Source organism: Triplophysa dalaica, chromosome 10, assembly GCF_015846415.1.
Source record: "Triplophysa dalaica isolate WHDGS20190420 chromosome 10, ASM1584641v1, whole genome shotgun sequence".
Taxonomy (NCBI): domain Eukaryota; kingdom Metazoa; phylum Chordata; class Actinopteri; order Cypriniformes; family Nemacheilidae; genus Triplophysa; species Triplophysa dalaica.
This window is the reverse complement of record NC_079551.1, coordinates 2,088,077-2,101,055: the sequence shown is the minus strand read 5'-3', so window position 1 is coordinate 2,101,055 and position 12,979 is coordinate 2,088,077. Positions and strand designations below refer to the sequence as shown.

General features: G+C 37.3%; 1 protein-coding gene across 1 annotated transcript in view; it reads right to left on the bottom strand.

The window, feature by feature from the left end:
• Window positions 1-12,979, bottom strand: part of LOC130429841 (NACHT, LRR and PYD domains-containing protein 3-like) — a 48,036-nt gene that overhangs the window by 14,810 nt on the left and 20,247 nt on the right. Inside the window, exons 11-12 of the mRNA XM_056758666.1 lie at window positions 10,273-10,446; window positions 5,301-5,471 (exon numbers count right to left, since the gene is read on the bottom strand). Coding sequence (XP_056614644.1) covers window positions 5,301-5,471; window positions 10,273-10,446 — 345 coding nt within the window. The remainder of the gene's footprint in view (window positions 1-5,300; window positions 5,472-10,272; window positions 10,447-12,979) is intronic.

Below are 12,979 nucleotides of genomic sequence, written 5' to 3'. Positions count from 1 at the left end.
ATAATAAATACATCTGTTTTAATGCTCATCAAACAACAATAAAATGTAGATAAAACAGACTCTCTGCTCCTGACAGATCAACTTTAATAACTTTAATATGTTTTAATTAGTGGTGGGCCGTTAACGGCGTTAACGCAGTGAGACTCTTAACGCGCGATAAAAAAAATGTCGCCGTTAATCTTTTCTCAAAGTTGGGTTGGGAGCTGGGTCTATACTACGCAAGCTATGATGACTTTCACCTTGATATTTTAGCGCGGATGTATACCAGCTTAACTGCACTGTAGGGGGCGAGAACGAGATTTTTCAACTCGCGTGATTCGCGTCATTCGCGGAAGCAGAAGCCGCCTCATCATCTCATAACCAGGGCTTCATTTGCGCGATTCGCGCAGCAAGTAGGTCTATTGGCTCTTTGCATTAACATATAAATCACTCGTGCTTGACACGCCATTCGCGTTTGGTCTGAACACAACATAACGTTACTGTGAAATTACTGCATCAAACGTGACGTGCTAACATGGATGCAGCTATGAAGCCGCCGGGTTTGCTTCAGGGAATATTAAGAAGCTTCCCAATAGAAACATCGACAAGACTAAGGTTGTTTGCACCTTGTGCAATGCGGAATTGGTTTAAAAAAACACTTTTTCTCAACAGGTAGTGGTTTAGCTTTAGTTGAATCCAGTAACTTTGTATTGAGATCTAATGTAATATGGCTCCTGTATGACAAGTCGCTTGTTGCTCCCTAACTCTTTGTAAGTCGCTTTGGATAAAAGCGTCTGCCAAATGACTAAATGTAAATGTACTGTAGGAGCTCTTCCAGTCTCAAGTACCACCTAAACGCAAATCATCCCTTAGCTAATGCGGAAGTAAACACAAGTTCATCTTATTGAACATAATTTAATTTTCATCACCAATTATTATAGTAGAACAGCTTTCTCAACCAGTTTGTGATGCATTTTGGAAACAGGAGATGAGCCCCTGGTCTAATGCGCCACCTGGCTTGAGAAACCCGTTCTCAAAGACTTACTTTTAGTCATTATTTGGGTAGCACACATATTCTGAATGCCTTCGGCAGAATTCAAATGAGCCGTTTTAATCTAGATTAATCTAGATTAAAAAAATTAATCTATGCCCACCACTAGTTTTAATCTATATTTCAATATACTATGAAGACTATGAAGTGTTATTTTACATTTGACTCCTTTATTCAGTTTCTGTACCTAATAACCTAAAAAGCACTGGTCATTTAATTTTTGTTTGCTTTAATATATTTATTTGTGCTATCGCTCATAATTTGATCATTTGTTCTAAGTTTATTACTTGTTTAAGATTGCATATGTAAAAAAAACTAATTACTAGACGTTATTATTTATTACTTTTTGTGGCGGGCACGTACATTTTGGTCAGGGCCAGTAAAAATGTAGAAATTATTGTCTGCATAATAATCATCACAATCGTATAACCATGATTATTCTTCTGACTATAATCATACTAGCAAAATCTATAATATTTGCATCCCTAAGTGTGATATTGTCACAGTAACCAGATGGAGTACCCTCTCAAATCCACTAGAGGCCACTCCTCTCATCACACAGACTGTCATTGCACACCACATTTCCCATAAACCATTGCACTGACTCATAGAACACTGAACATTCTCACATGTTTGTAATAACCTCTCTTTATATAAGCCTGTTTCTTTCTCTCTGTCCTGACAAAGTCTTGTTTTTGTGCTAGACTGCATTTCTGTTCTGTTCTGTTCTGTGTGTGTTCTGCTGAATTACTTGTGTATGACATTGAACTTTATCTCTCGTTTTGTGAACCTCTGCTGTCTGCTCTGACCTTTGCCTGTTTTTGTGGAATCTGTTGTTATAAAGCTGCATTTAGATCCACACCTGTCAAGTCTCAGAGCAGTTCCTAACAGATATTTAAGACTTTATATTTACAGTATAAAAGATTTGAAAGCATTTATCACCTGACAGTATTGAGTTCACACTTGTGATCTTGTATTAACTGATAGATGAGTTTGACTCCTGTTTCTCCAGGATCATTTCCTCTGAGATCCAGCTCTATCAGATGTGATTCTGGGTTTGATCTCACAGCTGAACATAAACATTTATAACCTTCTTCTCCAATACTGCACTCGGACACACTAGAGAACAGAATCATGATTATAAATATAATATTAAATCTAAAAAATACATGTATGAATGATTTACAAAACTATTTTATTTCACTGAAGTGAATGAAATGAACATGAATGTAAATACATACTCTAGTTTGTGTAGTCTGCACTGTGAGTTTCTCAACAGATCAGAGATCTTCATCATTACTGAATATTCTAGTTTATTTTTACTCAGACTGTAGAAAGAACACAAAGTTAAAGTTTCATCCAAACATTTATCAAGATGAAGTCAATGTCACATCTGATGCTGTGATTCTGAACAGTTGAAATATAAACTCATAATAAAGATCAAGTCCTCACATGAGTGTGTTGATGTGACAGTGTTTGTCCTTCAGTAGATCACAGATCTGATTCACTCTTGACTCGTCTAGTTTATGATCACTCAGATTCACTTCTCTCTGGAGTAAAGGATTTATACCAAGAGTTTCTGTCAGATACTCAAAGGCTTTCACTGCAGAAGAGCTGCTCAAGAACCTGCAGAAAACAACAAAATAAATTTAATTTTAAGTAACAAAAATATAGAAATTGTTGTTTACTTAAAACATCAGAGCGGAAGAAAAACATTTTACTCAACAGAATCACTAAAATAATGTCAATACACATACATATTCAGGTTGGGATTTATTTTCTATTATTTCAGCACATCTCACCTGACAGTGTTGAGTTTACACTTGTGATCTTGTATTAACTGATAGATGAGTTTGACTCCTGTTTCTCCAGGATCATTTCCTCTGAGATCCAGCTCTATCAGATGTGATTCAGGGTTTGATCTCACAGCTGAACATAAACATTTATAACCTTCTTCTCCAATACAGCACTCGGACACACTGGTTAAAAAACAGCAAATACTTTTTATAAGCATAATATTGTTATTTTATGATTGTTTGTTATTCAGATGTATATCACTTCATGCTCTTGGGGTAGAAATTAAATTTGAAAAAAGATGAACTTCAGTCCTTAAGCTAACATTACTTAATAATTCCCTCAATTTCAAGGTTAACGGTTTTATATGACCATTGTTGTGTTGATGATGTCATAGATGAACTCACTTGAGTATCTGGAGTTGACACTGAGGTTTCTCAAGTTGGTCACAGATGTGTTTGAGTCCTGAATCCATCAGTGGACTGTTGCTCAGATTCATCTCCTTCACGAGGGTTTTACAGGAGAGAACAGCAGCTAGAGCTGAACACTGATTCTCTGTCAGCTCACAATCATTCAATCTAAACACAATAACACAACATCATCTCAATAAACATCACCTGTCTGACAGTCTGTACTGTATGAAGTTCTCGTGTATATGATACTCACATGATTTTAGTCACTTTGCTGTGAGAGTCCATCAATAGAGCCGAGAGTTTCTCTCCATCCAGATCTCCCAGTTTATTGTGACTCAGATTGAGTTCTTTCAGCAGTAATGGATTCACATCTAGAGCTTTACAGAGATGATCACAAGCTTCTTCTGCAGCACAACTCTTCAGAAATCTACACACAAAAGATCATGTGTTCATGTTCAGCACTTCACATGTGATGTTTCCATTTTCAGCTCAACGTAAACAAACAAAGCGTCATTTACTGTAAGTTAACAGAGTAACACACTGGACAAGCGTCACCTTGAGGACAGCTCACATGATTCATACATTCTGTGTGCACATAGTCAAAGTCTACTCCTGGAACAATTTAACTTATTTTATGTTATTCTTTAGTGAATGGGCTCTATATCACGTTAATAAATCCATCACAGTTGCTCTAAACAAAAAAGCAGGGAAACTTTAAGCATGTGATCTGTGTGTGCTAGCTCTTAAAGTTACAGCAGCATAATAAATACATCTGTTTTAATGCTCATCAAACAACAATAAAACGTAGACAAAACAGACTCTCTGCTCCTGACAGATCAACTTTAATAACTTTAATATGGTTTAATCTATATTTCAATATACTATGAAGACTATGAAGTGTTATTTTACATTTGACTCCTTTATTCAGTTTCTGTACCTAATAACCTAAAAAGCACTGGTCATTTAATTTTTGTTTGCTTTAATATATTTATTTGTGCTAGCGCTCATAATTTGAAAATTTGTTCTAAGTTTATTACTTGTTTAAGATTGCATATGTAAAAAAAACTAATTACTAGACGTTATTATTTATTACTTTTTGATGCGGGCAAGTACATTTTGGTCAGGGCCAGTAAAAATGTAGAAATTATTGTCTGCATAATAATCGTCGCAATCGTATAACCATGATTATTCTTCTGACTATAATCATACTAGCAAAATCTATAATATTTGCATCCCTAAGTGTGATATTGTCACAGTAACCAGATGGAGTACCCTCTCAAATCCACTAGAGGCCGCTCCTCTCATCACACAGACTGTCATTGCACACCACATTTCCCATAAACCATTGCACTGACTCATAGAACACTGAACATTCTTACATGTTTGTAATAACCTCTCTCTATATAAGCCTGTTTCTTTCTCTCTGTCCTGACAAAGTCTTGTTTTTGTGTTCTGTGCGTGTTCTGTGCGTGTTCTGTTGGATTACTTGTGTATGTTGTGTTGGATTACTTGTGTGTTACACTGAACTGTATCTCTTGTTTTGTGAACCTCTTCTGTCTGCTCTGACCTTTGCCTGTATTGTGGTATCTTTTGTTATAAAGCTGCATTTAGATCCACACCTGTCAAGTCTCAGAGCAGTTCCTAACAGATATTTAAGACTTTATATTTACAGTATAAAAGATTTGAAAGCATTTATCACCTGACAGTGTTGAGTTTACACTTGTGATCTTGTATTAACTGATAGATGAGTTTGACTCCTGTTTCTCCAGGATCATTTCCTCTGAGATCCAGCTCTATCAGATGTGATTCAGGGTTTGATCTCACAGCTGAATATAAACATTTATAACCTTCTTCTCCAATACTGCACTCGGACACACTAGAGAACAAAAATGTGATTATTGTTTCATTCTTGTATCATCTATTACATACAGTTTTGTAGTTAAAAAGCAACAATTCATTATTATTACTGCAGACAGAAATCTTCTCTAGTTTACAGTAAATCTGTTGACAATAGAGAATGCTTGTCATGATTTAAAACACATTTATTCAGTTGATCCAGTGACCTGAGTTTCTGGAGCTGACAGTGAATATTTTCTAATCCCGTCTGAAGTTTCTTCACTCCTGAATCCTGTAGATGATTGTTGCTCATGTCGAGCTCTTTCACACTGATGTTTGATGATAAAACTGAAGCTAAAGCTGAACAACTTTCTTCTGTTAGACCACAATCTCTCAGTCTGAAACATTACACAACACAAACATCATTCATCATGTGTGTATTCAGAGATTGTTTCAACTGACTTTACAAACATGTTTCAATACAACACAAATAATAATAACACAACACAAAACAAAACAACTACAATACCAGTCAAACAACTATACAATAACAGTCAGAACATTTATACAATAACAAAAACCTCAAAAAACAATCACGCAGGTAAATTCATCATCTCTTTCTATTTCTAAACATGACACAGATCGTCATTTACAACCTTTTCAACCCATTAGATTATTGAGTGAAATAATGTCATCTTCATATGACACTTTAAATAAAGATTAAGTCCTCACATGAGTGTGTTGATGTGACAGTGTTTGTCCTTCAGTAGATCACAGATCTGATTCACTCTTGACTCGTCTAGTTTATGATCACTCAGATTCACTTCTCTCTGGAGTAAAGGATTTATACCAAGAGTTTCTGTCAGATACTTAAAGCCTTGAACTGCAGAAGAACTGCTCAAGAAACTGGAGATAAAATAATTTTACATTGAAATTATTTAATATGGATTAAAACCTTGAAATCATTCATTACAAATACATTTGTAAGTTTAAACCTTTTTTTCTTCCTTTAGGTTTAATAATGCAAGCTTTAAAATAATCAGACTGTACAGTAGTATATTAAGGTTATACTCACTTAACAGTATTGAGTTCACACTTGTGATTTTGTATTAACTGATAGATGAGTTTGACTCCTGTTTCTCCAGGATCATTTCCTCTGAGATCCAGCTCTATCAGATGTGATTCAGGGTTTGATCTCACAGCTGAATATAAACATTTATAACCTTCTTCTCCAATACTGCACTCGGACACACTAGAGAACAGAAATCATGATTATAAATACAAAATTACATTTAAAAAATAAACATGTATGAATAATTTAAACGTTATTTTATTTCACTGAAGTGAATGAAATAAACATGAATGTAAATACATACTCTAGTTTGTGTAGTCTGCACTGTGAGTTTTTCAACAGATCAGAGATCTTCATCATTCCTGAATCTTCTAGTTTATTTTTACTCAGACTGTAGAAAGAACACAAAGTTAAAGTTTCATCTAAACATTTATCAGATTATATCAATGTCACATCTGATGCTGTGATTCTGAACAGTTGAAATATAAACTCATAATAAAGATCAAGTCCTCACATGAGTGTGTTGATGTGACAGTGTTTGTCCTTCAGTAGATCACAGATCTGATTCACTCTTGACTCGTCTAGTTTATGATCACTCAGATTCACTTCTCTCTGGAGTAAAGGATTTATACCAAGAGTTTCTGTCAGATACTCAAAGGCTTTCACTGCAGAAGAACTGCTCAAGAACCTGGAGAGGAGAATTTTTATTGACAACATCAATCATATAATAAAGATATTTTTACATTTTGAATTGTATTTTTGTAAGTTTAATATGAAACAAATGTGCAGAATCAGACAGCAGTTATTAAAGTCCAGACAGATTCAGACAAAGAGGAAAAAAGTATCTGATTTAGTACATCTGAAAGACGTGAATGCTGTGAATAATTTTGATAATTGTTATGCTGCTGGATGACAAATCAGTTTTTGCTTCTATCTACTGAATAACTCAATTCTTCTCTCAAATGTTTTGTCGACATTGTCTCTAGTCAAGATGATATTCGACAGACTTCATGAGAATCAAACAAATGTCTCAAGACTTTGAAAAGTACGGTCAAATACGACCTTACTGTATGTTATATTATTTAAATCTCACCTGACAGTGTTGAGTTTACACTTGTGATCTTGTATTAACTGATAGATGAGTTTGACTCCTGTTTCTCCAGGATCATTTCCTCTGAGATCCAGCTCTATCAGATGTGATTCAGGGTTTGATCTCACAGCTGAAGATAAACATTTATAACCTTCTTCTCCAATACTGCACTCGGACACACTAGAGAACAGAATCATGATTATAAATAAAATATTAAATCTGAACCACACAGAATGTCACTCAAAGAGACATGTATGAATGATTTAAACATGATTTTATTTCTCTGAAGTGAATGAAATGAACATGAATGTAAATACATACTCTAGTTTGTGTAGTCTGCACTGTGAGTTTCTCAACAGATCAGAGATCTTCATCATTCCTGAATCTTCTAGTTTATTTTTACTCAGACTGTAGAAAGAACACAAAGTCAAAGTTTCATCTAAACATTTATCAAGATGAAATCAATGTCACATCTGATGCTGTGATTCTGAACAGTTGAAATATAAACTCATAATAAAGATCAAGTCCTCACATGAGTGTGTTGATGTGACAGTGTTTGTCCTTCAGTAGATCACAGATCTGATTCACTCTTGACTCGTCTAGTTCACGACGACTCAGATTCACTTCTCTCTGGAGTAAAGGATTTATACCAAGAGTTTCTGTCAGATACTCAAAGGCTTTCACTGCAGAAGAGCTGCTCAAGAACCTGAAGACAGAAGAATTTTACATTGAAATTATTTAATATGGACTAAAACCTTGAAATCATTCATCACAAATACAGTTGTTAATTTAAACCATGTTGTCTTCCTGCAGGTTTAATAATGCACGTTTTAAAATAATCAGACTGTACAGTAGTATATTACGGTTATACTCACGTAACAGTATTGAGTTCACACTTGTGATCTTGTATTAACTGATAGATGAGTTTGACTCCTGTTTCTCCAGGATCATTTCCTCTGAGATCCAGCTCTATCAGATGTGATTCAGGGTTTGATCTCACAGCTGAATATAAACATTTATAACCTTCTTCTCCAATACTGCACTCAGACAGACTAGCGAACAGAACATTGTGTTAATGCTTGTGCTCATGGGAAAAGCATTTAAATGTCAGTTAGTTTAAGCTACAACCCATAAAAATAACAGCAATTTTATTTCAAACAGAGATAATGATACAGAGGCAAAAGTCCCTGACTGCAGCTTTAGCAACGAGAAATCATTTTGTGCACAATATATATACAGTCAGGTCCATAAATATTGGGACATCGACACAATTCTCACATTTTTGCCTCTATGCACCACCACAAAACTGTCAGCTTTAATTTGAGGGTATTTACATCCAAATCAGGTGAATGGTGAAGGAATTGCAACAGTTGGCATATGTGCCTCCAACTTGTTAAGGGACCAAAAGTAATGGGACAGAATAATAATTTTTAAGCAAACTTTCACTTTTTAATACTTGGTTGCATATCCTTTGCAGTCAATTACAGTCTAAAGTCTGGAACGCATAGACATCACCAGACACTGGGTTTCATCCCTGGTGATGCTCTGCCAGGCCTCTACTGCTCTTAACACTGAGCTGCTTTCCTGTAGCTCAGTGGTAATAGCATTGTGTTAACTTGTGGGTTCGATACCAGGAGATTGCAAATACCTATGTAAAATGTATAGGATACAGCAATGTAAGTCGCTTTGGATAAAAGCATCTGCCAAATGCATACATGTAAATGTAAATGTACTGCAACCGTCTTCGGTTCCTGCTAGTTCTTGGGGCATTTACCCTTAAGTTTTGTCTTCAGCAAGTGAAATGTATGCTCAATCGGATTCATGTCAGGTGATTGACTTGGCCATTGCATAACAGTCCACCTCTTTCCCTTTCAAAAACTCTTTGGTTGCTTTTGCAGTATGCTTTGGGTCATTGTCCATTTGCAATGTGAAGCCGTCCAATGAGTTCTGAAGCATTTGGCTGAATATGAGCAGATAATATTGCCAGAAACAGTTCAGAATTCATCCTGTCACATCATCAATAAATACAACAGAACCAGTTCCACTGGCAGCCATACATGCCCACGCCATGACACTACCACCACCATGCTTCACTGATGATGTGGAATGTTTAAGATTATGAGCAGTTCATTTCCTTCTCCATACTCTTCTCTTCCCATCACTCTGGTACAAGTTGATCTTGGTCTCATCTGTCCATAGGATGTGGTTTAGAACTGTGAAGGCTTTTTTAGATGTCGTTTGGCAAACTCTAATCTGGCCTTCCTGTTTTTGAGGCTCACCAATGGTTTACATCTTGCGGTGAACCCTCTGTATTCACTCTGGTGAAGTCTACTCTTGATTGTTGACATTGACACACATACACCTACCTCCTGGAGAGTGTTCTTGATCTTGCCAACTGTTGTGAAGGATGTTTACTTCACCAGGGAAAGAATTCTACGGTCATCCACCACAGTTGTTTTCCGTGGTCTTCCGGGTCTTTTTGTGATGCTGAGCTCACCGGTGCATTCCTTCTTTTTAAGAATGTTAGTGACAGCTCATTGGATCTCATCTTGACAGTTGACAGCAACAGATTCCAAATGCAAATAGCACACTTGAAATGAACTCTGGACATTTTATCTGCTCATTGTAATTGGGATAGTGAGGGAATAACACACACCTGGCCATGGAACAGCTGAGAAGCCAAATGCCCCATTACTTTTGGTCCCTTAACAAGTGGGGGGCACATATGCAAACTGTTGTAATTCCTACACCGTTCACCTGATTGGGAAGTAAATACCCTCAAATCAAAGCTGACAGTCTGCAGTTAAAACACATCTTGTTCGGTTCATTTGAAATCCATTGTGGTGGTGTATAGAGCCAAAAATTTGAGAATTGTGTCGATGTCCCAATATATATGGACCTGACTGTATATAAACAATTTATTTATTCATCAATGTCCAACATGCATCTATGAGGGCACACAACATATGCATGTGGTGCAGACGCATGAGTCATTATTTGGTGGACTATCCCTTTAATGCTCTAGCAAATGTCTCACCTCAGTTTATTCAGTTCACATTTAGTATTCTTCAATCCTTCAGAAAGACGCTTGACTCCATCATCCTGTAGATTATTTCTGCATATGTCAAGATCCTTCAGACTGCTGGAGTCTGAACTGAGAACTGCAGCCAGAGCTGAACAACTTTCTTCTGTTACTTCACACTTACTGACACTGAAAATATATACAAAATACAAACACAAAACATTTTCTGACCCAGAAAAACATGGCATGTTCATTAAAAATGTTTCTGTTAAGGTTTATGATTGATTCTACAGTTTACATATTGTTTTTCATCTGTTGTGACTAGGAATGCACAGTGATTAGTTGCAAATAATCGTTTGCAGAATAAAAGTTTTTGTTTACATAATTATTATACACAGTACACCCACATATAGTATGTATATATAAATACACACACACATTTATAATTTTAAGAAAAAGTATATGTATGCCAACAATATTTTTTTCATCTTCAAATTTTTTTTTAAACCACTTAGCTGTGATCACATAACCCTCAAATCGACTTCACATTTTCCTTGTTCTCTCTAAACTTCTCTCCAGACATCTCAACACCTGTCTTCTTGAACAAATCCTCTCCCATCTCTTCCAGGCTATCAGACTCACTCTATCACAGGTTCCCCTCTTCTCTGGTTTAAATTCAACCTCTCCAATAGATCTTTCAGGGTGTCGTGGAGAGGCGTGATGTCCACAGTTCACCACATGGTGCTTGGACCGCTCATTTCTCAATCTAAACAACCTCTTTAGGATCTATCAAACAGGCACACAGGTTTTCCTACCACTGCAATGTTGATGACACATAGATCTACTTCTCTTTTCACCCAGATGAACCCACTGTATCACTCCTTCCAGAAAGCCAGGAACCTCTGAGTTATCTTCCATGCCCAGCTGTCCTTCAGCATCACATTGCAAAAACAACACGGTCATGCAGATTTTCACTGTACAACATCAGGAAGATCAGGCCCTACCTTACTGAGCATGCAACAGAACTACTTGTCCAGGGCCTTGTGATCTCTAGGCTGGACTACTGTAATGCTCTCCTTGCTGGTCTGTCTGTTAAGGCAATCAAACCAGCTGATTCAGAACACAGCAGCGCGGCTCATCTTCCACGAGCCTAAAAGAGCTCACATGACGCCCCTCTTCTTCTCTTTTCACTGACTAGCGTTTAAGTCACCGACGCTTGCCTACAAGACAATCATTTTCTCTGCACCGTCATACTTGAATATCCTCCTACACCCCATACAGAACCTTTTGCTCAGTGAATGAACAGTGCCTGGTAAGACCACACAAGGGTACTAAATCACTTTCCCGTTCATACTGTCACGACTACCTGGCTCACAGTAGCAATGACATAAGGGAGACCACACCGTTTGTAAAGTTAAACCAAAATTAATTTATTAAACATTAAATTATACGATGTAATTATAATTTAAATCATTAAATGTATAAAAGTCAGTAAATGAGAAGCACAAGAAAACAAATCAAAAATGTAATGCAGATCAGTAAAATGTATAAACTATGTGTAATGCACAAAAGACAAAAAGAGTTGGATGGTGCTACCGCCAGCCTGACGGTCAGAGCAAAGCAAAAGAAGCGCAGCCAGAGCAACCGGAGCCCAGAGCAACTGGCAGGAGAGGTTTTTAAACCGTTCCGCCAATTAGCTGCCACCAGATGGACCGGAAACAGACAGCTCCCCCTTCAGCCTGGGAGGAGAGAGTCGGACCAAAAACCTTCTCTTCAACGGTGGAGTGAGCACACCCAGCACGGCAAAGCCGGGCGTGACATCACTCCTCCCACAAGACAGAGACCCATATGGGACTCTGCAAAACTACATGCTACTCATTACACCATTTCCCATAATCAATACTAAAAAAAAAAAAATTACAACAACTGACTAAACTCATTACCCTTTTTTCCCCATTACTCCGAAAGACTAATGTTGGACTAAACCAAACTCTCATCCCCCTCAATACAACAGCAACCACAAAAAATAACTTACCCCCATACCCAACTATTCTCCCCCGCCCCCCTTTCCTTCCCACCCAGCAGATCCTGGCGCCTGGATAGCAATTTAAGAATGGAACGACAGGAGACAAGAGAAAAGAACTAGAGATTGGAGAAGAGAATAGATTCCCCTTAACAGTCATCAAGAGCCCGCGACAAGGCATCAGCCATGACATTATCGGACCCATTGATGTGTCTAATAGACAGGTTATATGGCTGTAGAAAAAGAGCCCAGCGCATGAGGCGCTGGTTAGTATTCTGAAGAGAAGAGAGAAAAGTAAGGGGATTATGGTCAGAGAAGACCACCACAGGGTGTAACCCACCACCAACATAAACCTCAAAATGTTGGAGTGCCCATATAAGGGACAGGGCCTCCTTTTCGATCGTTGAATAGTTAAATTGGTGACGATTAAATTTCCGAGAAAAATAAGAAACTGGTCTATCTATTTCATTCTCATCCTTTTGAAGTAGGACGGCACCTGCCCCTACCTGGCTGCCATCTACTTGCAGCTGGAAGGACTCCTCCAACATAGGAGCAGCCAGGACAGGTGCATAACTCAGGAGAGACTTAGCGTTTTCAAATGCCTGTTAGCAATCCGCAGTCAAATTGAATTTAACTGAACCCTTTAACAGGTTAGTTAGTGGGGCAACGACAGATGAAAAATTACAGCAAAAGTTCCTG